The sequence below is a fragment of the Drosophila navojoa genome, chromosome 5 (genome assembly GCF_054131105.1).
Source record: "Drosophila navojoa isolate 15081-1374.11 chromosome 5, UAZ_NAV_1.0, whole genome shotgun sequence".
In the NCBI taxonomy this organism is placed as follows: domain Eukaryota; kingdom Metazoa; phylum Arthropoda; class Insecta; order Diptera; family Drosophilidae; genus Drosophila; species Drosophila navojoa.
Genome location: NC_142893.1, coordinates 23,856,895 through 23,880,355, shown reverse-complemented (window position 1 = coordinate 23,880,355; position 23,461 = coordinate 23,856,895). Strand labels below are relative to the sequence as shown.

At 38.2% G+C, this 23,461-nt stretch overlaps 1 protein-coding gene and 2 non-coding genes across 6 annotated transcripts in view; 1 reads left to right on the top strand and 2 right to left on the bottom strand.

Moving 5' to 3' along the window:
• Nucleotides 1-17,637, bottom strand: part of sqa (spaghetti-squash activator) — a 33,646-nt gene extending 16,009 nt beyond the window's left edge. Inside the window, exons 1-2 of one of the 4 annotated variants that reach the window (XM_089260706.1) lie at nt 17,322-17,637; nt 14,268-14,481 (exon numbers count right to left, since the gene is read on the bottom strand). In XM_089260706.1, coding sequence (XP_089116832.1) covers nt 14,268-14,301 — 34 coding nt within the window. In that variant the 5' untranslated portion in view covers nt 14,302-14,481; nt 17,322-17,637. Of the gene's footprint in view, nt 1-12,465; nt 13,328-14,267; nt 15,200-17,321 lie in introns of those variants that run through there. The other 3 variants (XM_089260707.1, XM_018103583.3, XM_089260708.1) reach the window with 3 other exon arrangements.
• Nucleotides 17,638-18,408: 771 nt separating this feature from the next.
• TRNAR-ACG (transfer RNA arginine (anticodon ACG)) lies at nt 18,409-18,481 on the top strand. The gene has a single exon. It is a non-coding gene; the product is annotated as a tRNA-Arg (tRNA).
• A 209-nt stretch (nt 18,482-18,690) lies between these two features.
• TRNAK-CUU (transfer RNA lysine (anticodon CUU)) lies at nt 18,691-18,763 on the bottom strand. The gene has a single exon. It is a non-coding gene; the product is annotated as a tRNA-Lys (tRNA).
• Between the last annotated feature and the right edge of the window lie 4,698 nt (nt 18,764-23,461).

Below are 23,461 nucleotides of genomic sequence, written 5' to 3'. Positions count from 1 at the left end.
GCTTAAATGAATTATTTTTTTTTTTTTTCATTAATTCAGTCTTTGTTTAATTTGACTAACGCCTATTATACGAATGTATTTTACGTAAGCCCAGAGTCTACTAAATTATGTTGGCATGTGTAATTGTCATAAACATCTCTTTCTCAAGGCTATTCATTCATAGAAAAACACGCTTGTTAACAGTACCTGGAGACAATTATTAATCAAAGCTCGAAATGCTAAATACAATTTATTTCTTACAATTGAATGCATTCGCTTGAGAGCCTTAAGGCCCCAGTCGAAAATCAATGGAACAGATGATGAATGACGAGGCCAAAGTATCTAGCCCTGTCTACATACGATTCTACACAATACATATTTTTGTGTTTAAAACAAATGTGTGCGGTTCAGCGAGCATGCAGCAAATCAATAACATCAACAATGTCGCCCCAAAATCTATTAATACTCGTAAATATATTCATATATGTATGTGTATGTCTGTTTGTATGTATTTGATGTGTTCATGTAGATACAGATATAAATGTATCTGCAGCCACATGGCAGCGCCAGTAATTCATCTTCATCATTTTTGCATGCCATGCGTAAATCCGTTGCCACGCCCACGAATATTTTAGCATAGCTCAAGTGACGACAGCGCAACAAAAAATAAAAAAAAATAATACAAAAAATGAGGAAGATATGAAAATCGTCAAAGCAAAATGAAAAGTAATAATCAGTAGCGCGAGCCCCTGAAAAAATTGTATAGAATCAAGCAACGCGAATCGCAAATAGGAGACTGTATGAAAACTGTGTATGTGTATGTGTGAGTGCGTGTGTGTAAGCTAAGCTGCTCTAATGCACTGTCAAGTGTTTCAACTACCAACTGTTCCCAAGTCTGGCCAAAGTGTTGCCATGAACCGAGCGCACACTTTTCAACTTTTCGTTGCATACTTTTGTGGGCCACTTTAATTGCCCATTGACATTTAAATTTATGCGTGTATATATATATGCATATATATATATATATATATATATATATATATATATATATATATATATATATATATATGTACGGCATGAAACAGCGCCAACTAACTGGTCTGGTAGCTGTACCGCGCGTTGCTCATAAGATTTTATGATTCTAATGCCGCTTGCCAATTTGAAAGTGGCGCAAGTTGATTATAAGCCATCAGAGCAACGGAGCAGCAGCTGAGAGTGTGGGCCACATGACTTTGGCATAAACTTTGTCAAGTCTAACCAATTATTTGGCCACGCTTATTGATAAGTTGCTAAAATTTGTGAAAGTTTCGCCATTATTATTATAATTATATACAAATAGATTTTCTATAATGTGTAATCTTTCATAGATTTTGGTTTGATTTGCGCAGAGTAAAATATATATAATTATATCTTTGGAAAATTTAGTGTGAGACTAATTTTCAGCTTTATGCTGATGATTTTATGATTATTGTAAAGTGACAAAAGATAAAATTGTAAGCACTTAAACATACCAAACTCATAATAATTATATGTTATATTATATGTTAAATAATAAGAAGATGCAGAATAAAGAAGTAAAAGTTTTTTTTTAATGGATTGCAGGAAAAATCTTTTGAAAATAAATATAATATTGAAATTACATATTATTATTTATTTTATTTTTTTTTGTAATCCTTGAGTATTTTTGAATCAAATAAAAATAAGTAAAATATTAGTGTATGTTATTTAACTTTATATATAGCAATGTCTAATAGCAACACCTATTTGTAGAGTATTTAAAATGCAGCTGCTGAAAAGTTTCCCCTTAAGTAATTTTTTCAGAGTCTTTATTTTGGGCTGATAGCAGCAAATAAAATTAGCATTAGTAATTTGTATGCATGTGTGTACAAATTGAGTGCTGCCTGACAGAAATTTCATTTCATTTTCATTTAGAACTTTGTCTCTTTATTTTCACTGCTATTTTCATGAAGTGCGAGAACTCATTCGCATCGCGCATTTTGACTAACCAAGTTATTTCTATGCATTTCAATTATTTGCAGTATTTTCTACATATTTTTTTTTATTTATTTATTTATTTATTTTTTTTTTTTTTGGAGCCACAGTTCATTAAGCTGTTTAATTCAGGGGCGGGCTGGCTTTGAATGAAGCACACATACGCCATGTGCGCCGGCTGACAAAGGCATTGGTCTAAAAGCATTTCTGGCGCGCACATTTCTTAAATTGTTTTTTACCAAACACTTTATGCGGCTGTGGCATGCCACATGCCCCAGAGAGCCGCCCACCGACTGGTGCAAGCGCTTTTGTGGCGTCTTATTCTATGCGTACTCACACGATGTTTAGCTAACCCTTTACACATTCATTACGCCCGCGCTCTGAGGCGCTGGGCGTGTGCATATTTCGCGCTTATGTATAATCAGCGCTGTCTATGCGTGTGTGTGTGTGTGCTTCCTGTTTTTCCTTTCAATAGAGTGTGTGTGTGTGTGTGTGTGTGTGAAAGTGGGTAGCAGAGTTAGCAAAGTTTTGAGCGCTTTAAGCAGAGTACCAGAGTATAAAATTTAAGTCAGCTGAAAAGTGCTGTCTACATGCTGGCAAACGGGACCAGCGCTAATTGATTGATGTGAGCACAGCAATTTCAAGGCAATTTCAAAGTTCAACAATGGTTCAACAATGCCTCAACATGGCCCTACAACCGACAGCCGACTGAAGATAGGAGACAGGAGACAGGCGACAGACGCAGACGCAGACGCACAGGCCACACAAGATGGATGCAAAGGGCCAGCTGACAGCTGCAAAAGATAAACACAAGAGAATTCACTCTTCAGCTCCTGCCTCCAGCCTCGTCTATGTCTCCCTCTCTGACTCCGTTTGGAATACCATCTCCATCAGCTTTAGCTCTTCAGCTGCAATCACTGCACTTTTTTTATACTCTTGCAGTGGCTATCCTGAATTCAGAAATCAATGTGATGTGCATTTTGTGGGGACGAGTCATACATTCAAGACTGCGAATAATAGCAGGACAACACTTAGATCTGTATCAAACGGTGAATGCCGAAGAGACTTTCCACAAAATCATCTCTAATTAAATTATATATCAGTTGAGTTTATTTAATGTCTATCTGGATTAAATCATGATGATCTCTTCAGTGATTCATAATTTATGACTGATCTTCATTAGATATACGATAATTTTGTGCTAATCTACAGTAAATAGCTCAACTGAATTGAAATATACATTTCGACTAGAACAGCATCTACATATTTTTGTATACATTTACAGAGTATTTAAATTTCGTTCATCGAAATCTGTATAAATTCTCTTCTATAGCTGATTTTCTTTTTTTCTTTTTTAATTTTTTGTCATGTCAGCAACAGGAGCTGTAGATATAGCGGGATCCTTAACTATACGTTCCCCTTTCATAGAAAATGCAAAACAATTTTAAGGCTCTCTAACGATGTATGCGATACGTCGTTTGGTTATAGCCACAACCACAGAGAGATATGTGGAAAGAGAGCGAATGAGAGGGAGAGGGAGAGGTAGAGAGAGAAGTGACTAAGAGACACTGTGTCAGACAGTGTTCGAGGTGCGGAAAAGATGTGGAGACGCAGTGAACTCATTAAAAGTTTGTTTAGCTAAGTTGCAACAAAACGCTGCAGCTGCGACAAATGTTAAGCGTTGCATGTGCAATGCCTAAATAATATGCAGGTGGCAGAAATGCATCCACGAATTCGCGTCGCCTTTAGATAGCGTTTAATTAATTTAATGAGCTACCTTCTGCCAAGCGCATACGTATGCCATTTGCCATTCGCCATTTGCTGTTGTCTGCTTGCTGCTAATGACTTGCGCTTCACGCAGCCAGGCAGCCAAACGTGCAACGTGCAGCTCGTTACCATAACAGCCAGCCAGGTGGCAATATTTTGCCAATGAAGCAAGCCAACGGGCTGGCGCTTAGTTAATTATTGGCGTTTGCGGTGACCAGCGCAAAGCGTATTAATTTATGACACGCATACGCCATGTTGTACAAACTCACACACATAACCGTTATGAGACCTGCCAACAGCAGCAGCAGCAGCAGCGTCATCAAATTGGAGGATTTAACGGTGCTGCGGCTGAAAGCTGTTTTCGTGAGTTTTTTTTTTTTTTTTTTTTTTTTTTGGCGCTCTTGAATCATAATTTGCAATGAAATGTTGCAGCTCAGGTTAATTAATAAAAGGTTATGTATTTGCATCATGATTTTCGCAAATTCACAAGCAAGCGCTGCAAACATAAATATCAAAGCTGCGAAACCCAAAGCCAAAATGCTGATGGTTTGCTTAACGCTGACGTTCAGTTACCTGGCGCGTTGCGCGGTTTCTGAACCAGCGTGTACACGTCCACAAAACATCAGTTCAGTTTATATAGCCTGGCTATTCATTAATTATTTTGAGAATTTAAATTAACATTTTATATTCCTGTTCAATTTGAGATTTCTTATTGTTTGTTTTTCCATTGGCAATATTTCACATTCAACACATTTTCTCAGCTTGTTGAGCTGATTTTTGTCTCTGTTCAGAATTCGCATCAATCAAAATTATACAACAGTCAATAAAATTCTGGCGACGAAACAGATATCAAAAATATATTCAAAGCTCGATTAAATTACATTACAAACATTAATTTCCTACTTTATACGCCTCAACCTTTTGATTTCATTTGATAAATGTTTGTTTTTTAAAAGACCAACAATTTGGTATTGATGATTGAATATATACATATTTATATTATTTTCTTGGGCTTCACATTTTGAAATCAATGAACTTTTTTGTGAAATTTTTGGTTATTTCTATTTTAAATTGTTTTAGTTTTATCTTTCGTGTGCACTCGCTTTTTGCTTGAATATTGGATTTCGGTTTGAATATATATTTTTCAACTTCTGTAGTGACCAAATTGGCGGCTACTAATTAGGCTTGTGCGTTGGCAACGCATTCTCTTATCTGCCGTCGCACACTTCCGCCGTCTCCCATAAAACGGAAAACCACTTGAAAAGAAGGCAAAAAGCACAACGGCACAGCAGAAAAAGCAAAGGCAACAACAAAAGCAAAAAGGAAAAGCAACAGCCACAGCCGCAGCCACAACAAAAAGCAATGAAAGCTGGTGAGCAGGCAACAGACATGGCCAAGTTTTAGGCCAACGGACGTCGTGAATCAAAAGAAGAGGCAGACGAGTGTATGTGTATGTGTGTGTATGTGTGCCTGTGTGTCTGTGTGTCTGTGTGTGTGTGCTGTGGCTGCTTTAAAAGCGAAGGCAAACATTAGCGAACACATATTTGCACTCAAATTGAATTGAATTGAATTTTAGGCATAATCTAATATCAACTGTGAACAACGAACTATTTGGCCAGAAATGGCGGCTAACGCGAACGGAAATGCATGTGCGGCTGGGCTGAAATGGCCGACAATTTGGCCGAATTTGCTGCGTGGGGCAGCAAGATAAATCAATTAACGTGCCGCCGCACAGGGCACAAACAAAACAATTAATCAAGATACTGGTTTTTAGTTACATACGTACGCGGAAATGAGGTAATTGAAAAGCCATCGATTCAATGACAGCTTCAGAAGCCATATGTGTGTGTGTGTGCGTGTGTGTGTGTGTGTGGGGTCAGCATCTGGCACATGTTCGCACGCGCAACTGACAACAATTTGTTAAAATTTAACGCTTTATTTACTGCTGACTGGCTGAATGCCTGAATGCCTGAATGGCTGACTGGCTCCGATTGCTGGAGCAGGTAGGGGCAGGGCCAGAACACGATTTCTTCCCAGTCTTCCCCACGGACTGCCAGGACACTGTGAAGTGTCCACGTTGAACGACAGTTTGACATCTCTAAATAAAGTTTGCAGTGTCTAGCTACGTGTGCCAACCAACACACACATACACACACTGACATACACTGACACACACACATACATCTTGACAATTTAATGGTGTTGAGGTTATTTATACAATACGCTCACTGCATTCATTCAAATATTCAGCAGACTGCAGCCAATGACATGACTGGCTGACTGGCACGAACTGCTGGGACATCTTAAAGCGTTTACCAGAGCTTAATTCAATTTGGGCGAGTGACTGGCTTGGAGCAGACCAACAAATCTAATATTCAAATTATATTTTATTGCTTTAGATGCAGTTGAAAAAATAGGCAGGAAGAATGTAAATTACGTAAGACTTTAAATTTGAAATGTTTTAATTCGCTTTGGGATAGGCATTAAAACGAATTCAAATTTTTGTATAAATATAGAGTCTAGATTTAAATCCTCAGATAAACATAAAATTTGTTCATTGAATTTGGATCCTCAGTTAAATACGCCAATTATTGAATCCTTCATATTTAGGGTATTTAGATTTCAATACTAAACCAATTTTAAAAAAGCTACAATTTTATGTTTATTTGACTAACTAATTGTATTTAGTTGAAATTTTATATTTACGTAGTATTTAATATTAGAGTATTCAAAATAAATACCGCAAACTAAATAAGAAACTAAAAATAAAAAATAAAAATCAAATATTTAATTAAGAATGTTTTTTCAAATACAATTTTACAGTCACAGCTTAAAGGTGTTCAATTATAAAGCAAAGTGATAACATTTGTGCGTGCATTGAGGGTATTCCATAAAAGAAATTAATAGCCCTGTAAGCCAGTAGCATTCATTAAAAGCTCCACAACGAATTGCTTTCACTTGAAGTAAAGACATAAGAGATTTAAGGAATGAAGGGAAGTAACTGCTGCAAATGTTTATATTAAAGTGCAACTTTTATAATCCCGAGCAACTGGCGAGCCGTGACCGCAGAGATGGGTCATAACTCAGCGGTAAAGCGCATTATATGAGCCACCCGATACACATTCAGTTACACTGAGCTACTCAGTTACTGAGTTACTCAGTTTCTCGGGCACTCTGGCCAGGGGCGACTTGGCATTGCATTTAATTTGAACAGCACTCGAAATTAATGGGCAGTGAGCGCTGGTTGTATAATGGCGAATGGATGACGAGTTAACAGATACAAATGTGAAAACAAACTCGGAGCACACCAGGCCATATTACATGTCCAGTCCAATCCGGTGCAGCTGGCCCAAAGGCAATTAAATAACGTGCGCGATTTGCAATAATTCGACAATAATTAACCAGCTTTTAGTGTAAACACAAACAGAGGCCATGCCCATCGCAATTCTGTTGCCTTGCAGCCCTCGAAGTGGGCCCGCGCTGCGTTTACGCAATGGCGTCAGCTGATTAGCATCGAGGCGTGGCGCGGCAACGCGAGGGGGGCGGTCAATGTTGCAATTTATCAAAGCTGCCACAAGTTTTTTCGGCTGTTGCAATTCACAATGTTACGCTACGGGGGCACATAAATTGCAACAAAGAAGGGGGATTGGAAATTCGGAATTGCATATCGAATGCGCAGCTGAGCGGCGAAAGGTTTGGGCCAAAGCGCTGAGCGCTGAGCGCTGAGCGGAGAAGAGAATCGAGCGCTCGCGAGTTGCAATAAATAAAACAAATGAGAGCAGCGCGCAGGTATTTACATAATTTCGATTATTTTTGCGGAGCTGGAGTACTGTTTAAGCTGACAGCAACAGCAATAGCAACAGCAGCAACAACAACCACAACAACATCGGCAGCATTGGCAACATCAATGTTTGCAGTATGGAAATTGCAGTTTGTCAGTTTAGCATTTTGGCGCGAAAACGTGTGTGCATGAAAATTGAGTTTCCAATGCTTATGCACATACACACAGACTCGCACATACATATACATACATGTATATAAATATATTTATTATGCTTGTCTGTGCTTGCATTTGCCAAACGCAATCTTAACAAGATTTCTGGTCGCCCTGCCTGCAATACATTAAATTGCAATTTTAATTTGCTTAGCACGCGCTAGGCTCTCTCTCTGTCTATCTTTTGTCTTTCGAATTCTCTTCGAGTGCTCAGCGCTCTAGCTTAGTTTGCCAGTCGCTCCGGTTAGCTGCCCGTGCACCACATGGCGTATGCGTTATAGAGTCGTATAGGCATACACAAACAGACGGACAGACATATATACATATATACAAACACACATATGTACATACATATATGCATGCACTCACGCCTTGTCTGCAATTTTAATGCTGCTGCTGCTGTTGGCTGTTGGCTGTTATTGTATTTGTTATTCTTCTTGTCATTATTGTTGTTGTTGTTGATGCTGTTGTTATTGGCGGAGCTGCTGCTGTTGTTCCACCTGCAGCTGCGGCTCAGACAGTCGCCAGATACTTGAGCATTAAAAATTTAAATAAAATTGCAGAGAAACAGCGTGAAAAAAGGAAAATGGTATTGGCTTCTGTTTCATATATGCATCCATACACACTTACATACATATTCATATTCGTATACATATGTATACGCATATGTATGCGCTATATGAAAATGGATATTGGATAGCTGTACTGCGCTCTGCTCTGTTCTGCAGTACGTGTTTGGATTCTACTTAAAGTACTGTTACAAACAACAGTTCAATTGCTTACAACGATAAACATTTGTACATACATATATGCTTAAGAGCATTTGGCTTTAAGGCCATTGCATTCGACAGTGATTACTTTTTATTGTTAATATGTTTCTAACAAAATATGTTCACCAGTTACTGATTTTCCAATGGCCTTTTTATCTAACCATAGGCATTATTTATTAAATTCTTTTGGAACGACGTTCAAACACATGTTTTCCATCTGTTAAGCAAAGGTTTTATGACATCATTATATTTATATATTCAATAAAACCCGTAAACTAATTTATATTCAAGCGTTTTAAAATTTTATGTGTATTTTAAAAAAAAAAAGGATATTTCATATAAAAATGATATTTCATATAAAAACATTTACCAATAAATACTTTTTATATGTAATTAACATTGCTTAAAATAGTTTTATGATTTTTATTATCAATCGCAAGCTCAAATTTATATATTCTATATTGTTTCTAAATGGTTCTACAGCGCGCTTCATACAAAAATGTGCATTTACAAAGATTTTTATTCACTGCCAAAATTAACAGAAAATAAAAAAATATTCGTACCTCCATTGTCAATCGCGGGGAGAGAAACGTGGGAGGATTCATGAAACTTGATTTCTGGCCAATTTCTCGGCGCACAGCGACACTCAGACATAAGCACGTTCATTCAGTTTTTAAATAACCAATCTGTATGTATTTAGACAAACAAGAGAAAACAAAAAATACCCAAAGACGAAAATCTGCTAATGGCAAAGCAAATCACATGAGGAAGGTGCAGCCGAAACAGGAAGAAAATATTGAATTGGTCGTTGCATAAATTTATCTAATTAATTGGCATTTCGACAAATTACACTAAATACATATCTGTATGGATAATATGGTGCACCTATTGCGAATTTGTTGATCATTAGTGTAAAATGTGCAAGCCCCAAAAGCGATAGAAAAGAGCGCAGCATGAGACAGTCGCAAGGAATTTGCAACGTCAAATGAAGTGAATATCAACGAACGACCTTCAACATGAAATGCGACGTAAAATAAATTTATCTCAATTGTATATGTATGTATATAAAAATATATACATACATGTGTGTGCCGGTACATGTGAATCTGTGTGAGTGAGTGAGTGTATATGCGCTACTGCTTTTCAGTTTGCGCTCATCTGCGCCGCTAGCTGGGAATAGCTTAGAGACAAGATGTGGAAAGTGGTGCATATAAATATATTTATTTATCTTATATATACATATATGCTTATATGTGTGTGACGCTGTGTTTGTTTTACATTCACCTTGGCAGCACACAAAAATTAATAGAAAAATACATATACATATGTGATTTTCATATTTGTGCGGCCCACGCGTAAAATATATGAAGTATCTATCGCCCTACAGTAAATACTCGTTGAATGGAAACTGACTGGTTTCATCTGTTAACTTTTAATTAAAGCTAAACAGGATTCAATTAACACAAACACGAGTTAAAGTGTGTGTGTGAATAGTTCAAAAATGGTGAGGATGCTGCAGAAAATGGAGAATGAATGAGAGTCGGTATGACGTGACCTCAAATGTGGCACGAAGTCAAATTGTTCGAGCATGAATGATGACAAGCTTGTTTGATGTGGTTGAATAGACGGTACACGGAATGTGGCAGGGGACTCTGACTAATAGGGAATAAGCTCAATTTACATAAATACTGTACGAATTTAAGTTGAAGTGAGTAAACTGTGAAGGAAATGCATACGATAACGAAATAAACGCTTGAATAACACTAAAAATATATTCTATTTATCCCGTTTTACAAGCAAAAGAATGCTTGAACTCGCCATCTACAATACATAGATTTCACTGTGTCCCGAATATCTCTTAGCTAAATATACGAATATTTGTGCGCAATACATGACGCCAACACACGAGGCGTTCGTTGGCCAGAATTTTTATGCATTTTTTGTCGGCTGCTGTCTGCGTGTTTTTAAATGTTTAAACAAAAAACAATGTGTACGAAAATATTGTGTATACTATAGCATCTAGCTCGGTGGCAATTTGTTTGAGTTGGCGCTGATATAGCAATCGGATATATAAATTGTGTATTTAGCAGTCTAAGCCAGCGATTCATAAAGTAAATAAAGTAAATATAAAGTACTGGCAGTGCTTTTAAATCATTTATAAAATTTGATTTGTTTAAAGGATTTTATGATTTTTTCAAATGAATTTTTGTGAAGGTGGTGGCGTGGTTTGGCAATTTCCGTTCAAACGTTTTTTTTTTTTTCATTTCCGCTTTGTTTTTTATTTTAAAGAGGACCTTATTTAATGCCAGTTGGGAAGAGCTTGCCGAGATTATTTGACTAACGGACAGTGTCCCAAATCGGAAATTGAGAAATCAGCTTTCGCACCATTAGCACATAATTCAGATGTGACAACAGCCTACACGCACTTTATCCCACAAACAAACACATGCACATACACACACAGGCACGGAGCTCACAAATAAAAACTTTGCAATTTGCCAACACACACATACTCAGAAAAGGGTTTCGGGTTCTTCATACCTGTAGCAAAAGTATTTCCGTTTGTTGTTATTTGCCAATTTGAGAAAACAGCCTGGGAAATGGAGCCGCCGCAGTGCAAACCCTTTTTTTTGCTTGTGCCTGGCTTGTGGGCGTGACGCAGGCGTTGTGAGGTTGCCCGACAGTAAATCACGACACCCGTGTGCGGTCACACCCCTTCCCAGCGACAACAAATATTAAAAAAACAAGTAATAAAGCTCTAGTCGAGACTGCTCGACTACGAGATCCCCTGAACCCTTCGAGCAACTGATATTTCAATAATAATTCGCACATACACACGCACACACACACACACACACACACACACGCATACAAACAAACACACGCGCACACACACACTCACATATACAGGCGATTGCGTTTGGGTTGCGCTGCATTGTTGGCAATATTAGGAGAACTTATTTGTTGAATAATTTAATTTACAGACGTACGATCGTAATGAAACTTTTAGAACGTAATCATGATGTATAAATGTATGTGTATACCGAAACTCAAGTCTCTAGTATTTGATATACAAAGATGATGGTGAGGGGGTGGATATAGGGGCGGGGGGTAAATTTTAACAAAAACCGAAATTGTATAAAATACGTGTTAATATATATTTAAAATTTGGACACTCTAGCTATAATGATGTAGGAGATATAATTTTTTAACTGACTTTCGATAAGGGTTTTTATCGATAAAAAATATCGGAATGAGTTATCGTTTTTTAGTGATAAACTCGATATGCGCGCGATATATACGGACATTTAAAAAAAAAGTTGAAGTCCTAGCTCTTATATCTTCTGAGATTGACGCGTTCATACATACGGACAGACGGACGGACGGACGGACGGACGGACAGACAGACGGACAGGGTCAAATCGACTCAGCTCGTCGTGCTGATCAAGAATATATATACTTTGTGGGGTCTGCCACGCCTCCTTCTGCCTGTTACATACATTTCAACAAAACCATTATACCCTGATTTCCCATTTTCAATGGGTTCAGGGTATAAAAACAAAAACACAAAAGCCAACGCAAACACACATACCGCAGTTAAGATACACTTAGCTAGCTGGGGACTAGGTAGTATAACCTGGAATGTGCGTTCGTTTAAGTAATATGACTAAATTCGGTTGAAATTATTGTTATGTTTATACAATATATTAGTATTATTATTCGTGTACCTAAATTTTAAATCTAAAAATATATATTAATATATTAAATTTATTACTTAGATAAAGCAATATATTTTGTTGTTGCTTTGGGATCATCGAGCATCCACACTCTAGAGTACAGCTAAAATAAAGTATTGCATGCTTTGTAGGGTATTTCTTAGTCGTTAGATATTGCCTGCAATGCTCATACTCGTTTCATTTTAAACCGTTGCCCCTTTCATTTTTCAAATTGCTTCGCGCTTACCATTTTTCAAGCTGCACGCTTTTGCCTTTATTCAGCCTGACTTTTGTCTCACAATCTCTCTTTTCTCCCTCTTTGCCGTCTTTTCCGTTTTCTGTTGTGCCGCTCATCCAACTACTTGACACTTCCGTTTCGGTTTGAGTCATCCTGACATTGTCTTCGGTTTCTAAGCCAGTGTGAAATTTCAAAGCTGAGCCACTGTAGTTACACTTGCGCATACCCAGGACCCCCTTTCCCACTTTGAATTCACGTTTGACGCTTATCCTTCAGCGCCTTCTCGTTGCCGGCGCCCAAACGTTAATATGAATGGCAAAAAATGAGCGAAAAAAGCAAAGTGAATACCATTTGCTCTCAGTGTTTTATGCGTGAAATTTATTGTTTCTGACAATGAAAATGGCGGCGCAAACGTTTCCTGATCAGAGCCCTTCTTATCTATGGACCCTTTTCCTCTGCTCGTTTTTTGTTGTCTGCCGGCTCCATTGTCGTTTTTTATTGAAATTCATGTATTTTTAAAAGCCTTGGCCATTTGGTGCTGAGCCGCATTGGCTGTAAATCGTTTAAGCATTCGTTCTGTATTTTGTCTTCTGTTTTGTTTTTTGTTAAAATTATTTTCGTTTGATTTTTACAGATATTTCGATGTTGTTTGCTTTCGGCTTTTGACGTTTATCTGAGCATAAAAGTTAATGTTTTGCATCATGGCGCACAAATGTTTATTGTATCGTAGACCTATATTAAAGCGTCGTTAGGAGCCGATATCTAAATTGCCAATGGGCCCGAAATGGAACAGCTGCTAATCTATAGATTCGCCTTGATTTGATTTGTCTGTGTGCCGTTTGTTGCCTTGTTAGCTTCATACCAAGGCTTGCAACGAATGGATAAGAAGTTTTCTTACGCAGAGGAAAAATAGCAATGCTTGGCTCTTTTCATTAATGTAGTTTCACTCTATAAGAATTTTGTTTGATTAACAACTCAAAAATTTCTTATCTCTTTTTATGGACTGCCGATTTCTCTTGTGACCTTGACAGATGGTTGGGAACCCCCCAGTGAATATGAAGGAAAAGAGAAACCACAACTACTGATTGCTATTAACTAGTAAAATGTTTGGTGCTAAATAAGTTTAGAAGTTGCAATCAATATTATTGTGTTAATACAAATCCGATATGATTTAGCCTTCTCAATGAGAAAATATGTGCAGTGAATCGGTTAGTTAAATTGTTCTTCTTTAGACAGAATTACTTGATTATATAGTATGAAATTAAAATCTTTAAAATCATAAAGAATACTATTAACATTTTTACAATTGTACATAAATAGATTGACCTTGATCTTCGCTTTTTAGAGGCAACACACAGTCAGAAACTTTAAATAGAATTCGCATAACGCTGGTCTGTCCCAACTTGAACAGATAAGATCTATTCGCCGTAGATTCTATAAAATATTGTCCGCCATAAACTAGTCGAAAAGTTTTGTAAAAGCTTTCTAATGCCCAATTTACAGCTGTTATCAGCGTCCTATTACTTGCCGGCATATCAGCAGATAGGTGCACATGGGTACAGATGTATACAGATGTCTACATACACATATATATGTATACATCATATATAAAGTTCGATATTTTTAAGGCGAAACGCTAGCAGACCTTATCTTATCATTTATCACTTGTCACTGATACACTGATATACTGATATACGTATGCGCGTTCTTGTTTTAATATCTCACTTCAACTATGGCACATATATGTATGGTCGTGTATGTATTATTCCTTCAATTAGTTGGTAACTAACGTATTTAGTTTAGTGACTTACCGCCTTCCGGCTCTGAGTCATCTATGTAGATCATTTTTCTCTGGCTGCGTCCCTTGGCGCTGGGTTCACGTAGACGAGTGCCCGTTTTGGCGGCTTGTACTTTACAATAAATGTATACGAATATGGGTATAGGTATAGATATATTCAATATATATTTTCAATATATTTATGAGCGTTTTTTGTTTGCACACACTTCGAAGCTTTTTGCTGGTATCTATAATATTTCGTACGAATTTCTTTTTATAACACAAAACATTTCGTTTTTGCGTTGTGGCAAAAATAAATGATTTTTTCTTTTGACAGAACTTCACTTCACAGCGAGAGATTTTGTTGTTGTGTGGTTTATTTTGATATATTTGTGTTGTTATTTGTCGCTCTCTTTTATTTGTGGTTCTGCTTCACACTTAGGCGAAATGACACAGGATTATTTGGGCTACTTTATATTTCTGCCTAACTTGTTGATCAATACACGTTGCGTATGCGTAATATTAGAAAAATAATTGTAGCTAACTTTCTGGGTTATTTCATTGAACTGGTGCGGGTTGTGGCTGGGGTTGAGGCTGCCTTTTGATTGCGTGCTATTGTGTCATCGTCATCGCGAGCGAGCGTTTAGCATCAAACTGTTTTTGGCCTGCGCCACATTATTTGATTTGGGGCTTCGCGTTGCCAATAATTTTCTGTTCCTTTGTTGCTTTTCGTTTGCTTTTGGCTTTTTGCTTTTGGTTATTGCCTATGTGTGTTGCGCTCTTGGGCGCTCAATTATAAATGTGTTTTGCCTGATAGCTGGCAGCTGGGCCGTCAGCAGGGGCAGGCAATGCGAAGGGGCCGGCACGACTTGTCGCCGATCGACTCGACTCTGACTCGAGTCTCCGAGTCTGTCAGGCTAGCCCAGTGCCAGTACCAGTGCCAGCGCCAGCAGTCGCGAGCGTTTTTCTATTTATAAATAAATCACCCATAAAAAAAATTGAAAAGGGAAAGATACAAATACACTAGTTGCTGCTGCTCTGTAGTTCTATCTGTATCTTTATCTGTATCTTTGCCTGTTTAGTTATAAAAATAAATTGCAAAATAATTTGTTTGCTACTCGGTCTATCACTCTCTCTCTCTCTCTCTCTCTCTCTCTCTCTCTTTTTTCTTTTCGCTCTCGGTTTGCGGTTTTTATGTGGTAAGGGAATGAAAATGCTTTTTCCTACTGTCGCTTAGCACATTTTTGTAGTGTGTAAACTTTTTGTACATATTTTCCTCTTTGCCAAGTTTTTGCCCACTTTGCTGCCGTATAGTTATGTGTTTATATACATCTCTATATATTTTCATGAATATTGCCGGGTATTTGCTTCCCATTGTTCCGCCTAGCCTGCTGTCAGTTCGTTTTTTCTTTCTTCCGACTCGCAACTTGTTGCCGTCGTCAGCTGCATTTTCGCTCTGGGCAGGTGTCTTATTTTATTCTCTCTTTATTCTATCGGGTAATAGCTTATATTATATCATTGACCTTCACGAAGAATCGGCTTATCAACTACAAATTTTATTATGGGTTGTCAATACGAAATTAAATCTATTTTGCTATTTCGGTTCACTATTTGGTGATCAGACAGTTCTTGGGAAATTAAATACGTTAATAATTAATTGACAAAAGCTCTTATTTATTTCATGTTTATTAAAAAGTATAAACACAATAACTACTTTTCATCTTAGATATTTAAATCAATTATTTAGTGTACTGTTTTCCAGCCTCAATGTCACTATGTTTACCTTGAACTAGATTACAGTCATGACTAGATAAACATGCTATCTCAATGTGTATTTGAATCTATTCAGAGCAGTCTAGCAGTATGACTGTAATAAGAAGCTATGAGACTCAACTACCGAATTCCGCACATTGCTGAATCCGCTGGGGTTTAAAGTCTCTTTCTTTTCTTTTGGTATTTGTAGATCAAGTGTGAATTATAAATATTTAAAAAGTTCTTGAGACATCAGTGGGCACATTATCTGGGCCGCATTAAATTAAATTACGCTTTTCTATATTTATATGGGTTAACATCATGGCCGATAAGAGCAAACTCACACACCCCCCACACAATACCTGTGGGCTTGACTATCTTATCAGACGGAAGAATGCTTAATTGCCGGACGAGCAGCCCATAAATGCGTCATCCTAGCAATGCAGATAAATAAACCTAAGAAGTCATAAAGAGAGTGCGAGAGAGAAATAAAGCATGAGAGACAGGTGGAATAAGCATTCGTAACTGCAGATGGACTGAATTCAGGCTCTAATTGGGCCGCTTTGTTGCAGGCGTCCAACTTAAATTGCTTTAAAACGTAAACAACAATACGAACTAAGCCGACAGAGCATAACATAGTCCACCGCTTGCCCGAAGCCGAGCCAATACTAAGAGAGAAGGAAAGAGAGAGAGGGAGAGAGAGAGAGTGAAAAAAAAAAACACGTTGCGTATACGCCATGTGGTCGGACTGCAGCCCAGAGTGGACAGCAAAGCAAATAAACACAACGCTGTCTGCCGACGTGTTTCGACGCGTTTGCGGCTGTGAACAGGAGCCCACTGAAGGGCACTGCTTTAAAACTACGGCCGGAAGCGAGCAGAGATGAGATGAGCCGGAGAAGGTCGTTTTGATTTGCAAAAGGTCCGGCAAATGCAAGAGGCTTTGATGCACTCTCTAAAGTGACTTGGTCCAAGGCAAACGTTTTAATCCAGCTCGAGCTTTGTTTTAAATAATGCAAATCCCTTAAATGCGCTAAACGGAGCGAACTGCAGCTCGCTCTCCATATAGAGTGCTCCTTTTTTTTTTTTTTTTTTTTTTTTTTGTGTAGCTGTCTTTCACTTAAAAATCAAATCGAAAATCGCGCACACGGCACGTTTTTGTTTTCCTGTTTGGCAATATTTGTTGTTGCTGTATTTTGCTTCCGGCCATTTAGTTAGGCGTTGTCCAAAATGCTTTTCGTGATCAGAAAAACAACTTTTTGTTTGTTATTTAGTGTGCACGAAATCATTTAGCGAGTGCAAGAGCCTTGCATTCACAATTGTTTTGTTTGTTATTTACTTTTATACTTTTCTGTTGCTATTATTATTTTCTCTTCTTCTCTTTTCCTCTCTTCTCTTATTATTATTATTTTTTTTTTTTTTTGTGTATTTTATTTGCTTTCTAAAAATGTTTACATATCAATGTTGCACAGTTTTTTGCACATATTTTGATAGCATTTTTACGCGGATTTTCGTTGTCGTTGCACTCCGCACGGCTGCTCATTGCACGCTGAACTGCTCGGAAAATATTTAGTTTTTCACAATTTCAATCAGGCTTTCGGGAGAACTTTTTTCGTATGTGTATTTCGGGCTGCCAACGCCTCGTGGCGCTATTTTCGTATTGCTCGTGAACATTTTTCGAAACAATTTTCGTTTCTGTTGTCCGTGCGTTATTTGTATTTTGATGACCTCTAAGAGGAAATATAGAGGCTCGATTGAAACACGATTTGGCTATAGACATTTAGAAATCCAAATGTGAAGTATATACTAACGCTAAGTAATCTAAGTAATCTGGGAATTTACCAGGTATCTTCAGGTCGAGCATATATCTATTATATTCGGAACACTTTTTTATATTACATTAACTTCACAGGGTATTAATTCGTCGCCTATTTGCTACGATTATGATTCTCACTTGTTTTGTAATGTTGATGCGGCTCTGCGGAGTGCGGACGGCAGAATGCAGAGCGCAGTCTGCGCGCTGTTGGCGCAACATAAAGCCAATGTGTTTACCGCGCCAAACTTCTTTGGAGCTAATTATAAACCGAATCTGTGTGCATTGCATGCAACAAAGCAATGTACCATTAGCCCCAATTCTGTGTGGGCGTGGGCTCCGGACGCCTTCCAGCATGCTGTACGTGCGGCGTAGCAGGAATATCAGTGTGTGCCATTCAGGTTTTCCGCTCTAGAATTTAAAAAAAAAGTTTTTCTCCTCAAAAGATTGTCGATATTTCTATTATATTTATTTTAAAAACTTGCAAGCTAATAAAAGATAATTCTAAACACATTTGTAGAGTATATAAATTTTATTGTCAATTAATAAAGGTCTAGTGTGTTTTATATGAGTCTAAGATTTTATAGAAGTCGGATTCGTTGGATGGCAGCTCGGTCCTGTGGCGCAATGGATAACGCGTCTGACTACGGATCAGAAGATTCCAGGTTCGACTCCTGGCAGGATCGGAGAATTAAGATCTTCTGAAAAGAAGATTTTTTTTTTTAATTTTGTATTCAAGAATTTTAAGAATTTTAAATTTATCTAAAGGAACGGCACTCTTTAGATTCTTTGAATAATAACTAATTTCCCCTATTAAAGCATTATGAAACTAATATTGCCGGCCGCTTTGCTGTTCTCTAATAATTTAATTTTCCAGTTGGAAAAAGTTACTTTGCGCCCAACGTGGGGCTCGAACCCACGACCCTGAGATTAAGAGTCTCATGCTCTACCGACTGAGCTAGCCGGGCCTATTGATTGCAATGCGAAAAAAATAATATACTATATAAATAGGCGAGTCCACATTGCAATGTGTCTGCGCTTTAATATCTTGAATTGTATAACTTACCTATTTAATTATTGTAATTATTTTGTTTTCCTTAGTTTCTATATCTGTATTTCTCTTCTGCAATTATCTCACTGACCTTGCAATACTCACACACACCCACCCACACACAGGCAGACTCTATTAGTGAGACTCTTTCTCTAACCACATGGCGTCTTCCATGTTGGCCATCTATCCTAATTCATTCTGTTCGCCTTTCATCTCAGCGTGCGTTTTTCGAGCTGTTGTCTTAGCCGCAATTATTTTTTCTGGGTCATTAATGGGAAATATGCAAAGTATGCAGACAAATGGCAATATAAATTATTTAATTTCCACAAGCATATTTTCGCCTGAATTTTATGCTATATGGAAATCTACAGCCACACACACACACACATACATACAGAAATACACATACAGCTTATATAAATATTTCATTCGTTGCTCTCTAAGGTCGTCGCCGAGTCGTTGACTGCAGCTGTGCTCGAATTTTGTTGTTGGTGTAGTTGGCGCCGCATTTTACGACAGTTCACGCACATAATAGCTTTATATATATACATATATAAAAATATATTTATATAGATCTATATGTATATACATATGTGTGTGTGAGTATGTCAGTGATGTCGCTGGCTGCTGCTTTATTATTAAAATTAGTGGCATTTGGCCTTTTGCAGCGCGTTGACAGCCAGAAATCAATGTTAACGTGGCCCGAAGCGCTACAAATTTATGAGTCTCGTCGACCTTGCTGCTTGAACTTGTGTCAAAGTGGCACAATGACAAAGATGCGCAATCACAGTGACCAGTAAATGCAACAGCAGGCTATAGCCACGGGCAGCAACAGTCTGTCCCAAAGTGGCAAACTAGGAGAATTCAATCGATACCTTGTAGAGCATGAATGGTATATGCGGCGTAGTTAAGAAAGTAAGCAAAAGGCTTGCTAAGAATATGGCTATACGTGATATGGACCAAGATCTATTGCTCTGTCTTTTGACTGTAATTTCGATGACTATTTTCGATGTGTGTTATGTAGAGATTTCAATAACTAATTGTTCAGGCATTATCTTTTCAATACATATTTATTTTATGATAGTTATTTTAGTTACTTTTATAGGGAAGCCAAACCTTTTTATGCAGTATTCGAGGGTACCTTACATATATCCAATTGTCTTTAAGCCTCCATAATGGATTTTTTTCTGTATCTGTCCACATGCTTTAAAAACTTTTCGATTTTGATTTGATTAGTATCTATGTGAAACATTGTAAAATTCTTAATATACGCAAGAATTGCTAGAATTTTTAAGCAATATTTTATATTGAAATATTTGCGTAATTCATGTAATTTTTTATTTTATTTATTTTTTCAAATATTAAATTTAACATATTGATATTTTAGAAATAGCAAATTCCTAATATACATACTCGCGTTTATTTATTTAAACACTTTCCGTATAAGTGCTTGATGGACAAGTTGGTTTCTATCATGCCAGTTTGTATTTATTGCCAGCTTCATTTGCTGCTGTTGATTTGAATGTGGATGTTGTTGTTAAGGTGGATTCGATGTGTTTTTTTTACGTGGCCTACTTCCGGCGGCTCTTGTTTACGTCTAATTGGGCTGGGTACGTAAACAAATGTTCAGGTAAGTATTTATAGGTGCTTTGGGTGTATTGAGTTGTATTGGTGCTGTGGCTGCGTCAACAGCAAAAGAATTTCGCTTGATTTGCGCTGCAGATAAATAAACTTAATTGACATTTATGCCAGGCAGCTGACTGCTCGTTTATCATACAGATACATTTGAATAAAATGTATATAAAACTCAAATTATTGCCAGACGGACGGACGTACGGACGTACGGACGGACAGAGGGATGGACGAACACACGGACTGGTTTATGTATTTTGTGGTTCTTTCGCATTTCTGATCTGAGCCGAAGAACTTTTGTGGTTAACCGCAAAAACAATTTAATTTGATTGCCTTTTAAGTCCTCGGAGTATTATTCGGCTGTGGGGGGAGCTCCATCCGCACGCCTGCTCTAATCCTTTTCGCAAAAGTTTCGTGTCTTGGCACGTACTTCCGGCACGCCCACACCTGAGAGCTCAGTTGCCTCTACTGCTGCTCCTGCTACTGCTGGTGCTGTCATGAATTGCAGAAAATTTATTTTACCACAAGGACTAGCTGCTGTTGCTGTTGTGGATGCTGTGTGGCCAACACGGACTTATGCCAAAAACAAACAAGTTTGCTAGTGTATTTCGATAAATCTTAAAGTCAGGCAATTCATTTATTGATAAATTTAAACATTCCTTTTATCCGAAAGGTCACTGCGATGAATCGGCATGCCAGAGTGTTTCACACACGCGCACATCTTCTGGCACAAAGGCGAACAAAATAAACATTTATGAATTGCGCAAATGCCAACGCAAATGGCCAACCCAGAGTTGATGACGTTACCTCTGCACGCCCACACACAAAACGCACCGACACACACTCACATGTGCACACATTCACGCCGATACGCACAGTGACAGCTAGCGAGAGCGAGAGCTAGCGAAAGAGCAAATCAATTTAACCACTGCGCTCAAAAGTATGCAATGCCAAAATGTGCAGCATCAAAAGATCCCGTGCTTGGCAAATGTGCTGCATACTTTTAGCTGCAAATTGAAATTACTTTTCAAATGCAATCGCGTCTTGGAAAGCTTGGTCCACTTCTAAAGCTGTAAAATAAATAAATATAGCCAAATGCAGTAAAATCGCTTACATACATTTAAATTAAATATTTATTGTACATTTACAAGCCAGAAAGAAGTCAGAAGAAAAGAGAGGGCAAGCGAAAAGATAAAAATCTAATTGAAATTTGGCAAAACACAAAATAAATTGCCTATGTGCTGTATATCACTCTATTCGGCAAATTCTCTTAGCTAACCCAATTTAATTAAGTTTATTTAGACTGATTTAAGAGCTTGTTTGAAATTGCAAGAATAAGATGTAGTGATTGAAGTTAAAAATTCATACCGTGTTTTCGTGCGGACTGCAAGCAACAAGATATAATTGAATTTCATTCAGAGGAACGAATATTAAGAAATAAATAAAAAAGTCTCAGTAGCAAAGAAAATAATTTCGGCTGTATTGCTCCTTGAGAATCTGCGAACTCTGTGTCCACAATTAAGCGCGTGCTTGCGCAATGTAGTGCAGAGCAAACCAGAAAGAATTATATGTACATATATGTATATTAAAAAACTGTATAAAATAAAATTGATGGCTAATGTTGCGCAGCAGCCATAAATTGAAAGCCAGACAAACTAAAGCTGAAGCGGCAAGGGAGCTCAGATGCCCTGCACAGGTGCCAGCAAAATCTCATCAAAACCGCAAAAACCAAGAAAAATATTGAATGCAATTTTATTTGCCGCACGCACATGCAGCAGCATGTGGAGAACTGCTCAGCAGCAAGCTGCAAACGTATAGCGCTTTCTTTCGAGCTACTGCCTCACCGCAACTGAAACTGAAAGAAATATATCATATTGGTGTGTGTGCGTGTGTGTGTGCACAACTATGCTACTTAGCGTCTGTTTGCATAAGTGAGCGACTGCATATAAGTTGGCTGTCACACATACACACACGCTCGCCCAAAAAGAAATCGTATTTCCTGCTGCACACAATGAAGCTGAGCGTAAGGTGCAACTGCTCGCCGCACATTGTCATTGCAAAGCACCTGCACTTGCCACGCCCACCGCTCCGCTGGCTGTTGTTGTTGTCAATTCAGAGCGCGCTGATGCTCTCAGGTCTCTGCAAAAAGACTCACACAGCCATGGGTCGACCAGCTAACAACATATCCCTAGCCAACCGAGCCACCCGATCACCCTACCACCTGGCTAACAGAGCCACCTGGTGGCTCCACCTGTCTACTCGCGTGTGCCTCTAAATGAGTTTACGTGCTGTTATGCGTGCGTTGCCATGCACCCTCAGCAGATCCTGTTGCCAGCTCTGGCTGCTCTGCTATTTCTTTGTTTGTTTGACTTTGGCTCTCCCCTCCGCATCGGCAGCAGGACGAGTTCTGCTGCCCTTGCCTCAATTGTTGTCTGTTGTCTGTTGACTGGTTGGTTGCTCGCCTCGCTCGGCGTCTGTGCTGCTTGGCTCTCTCATCAAAATCCAGTTTAAGATTTTTGATTTAATATTGTTTGCTTTTCGGTTTCCGGATGCACGTACCATGCGCTTCAGGCTTGCTCTTGCCATTCGGCATCGCTCCGTGCAGCTGTAGCCCCAAACGAATTTATGTGAGACAATCAAAAGGTTGCCTTTGACTCACACGCACACAAACATATTCACAAACTTGGTATGAAGTGCTTATCAAGTAGTAAATATGAAATGCTAATTTTAGATGTTTCTGAGCATTCTCTTCGGAAATGCCATCATACGCTGCTTAGCTTGTTTAGCCGGTTTCATGAGTAAATCTGTGATTAGTAAATAACTTGGATTATTCTACTCGAGCACCTTAACCTAAGAATTATATAACAAAAGTAGCCAAATGAAGTTATTCCAAGAATTTATTACTGCTTTGACTTTTGTCACTTGTCAAAGCATGACCTACAGGTAACAATGGAAGCCCTTCACTTCTCTTTGTCAGGGTCTA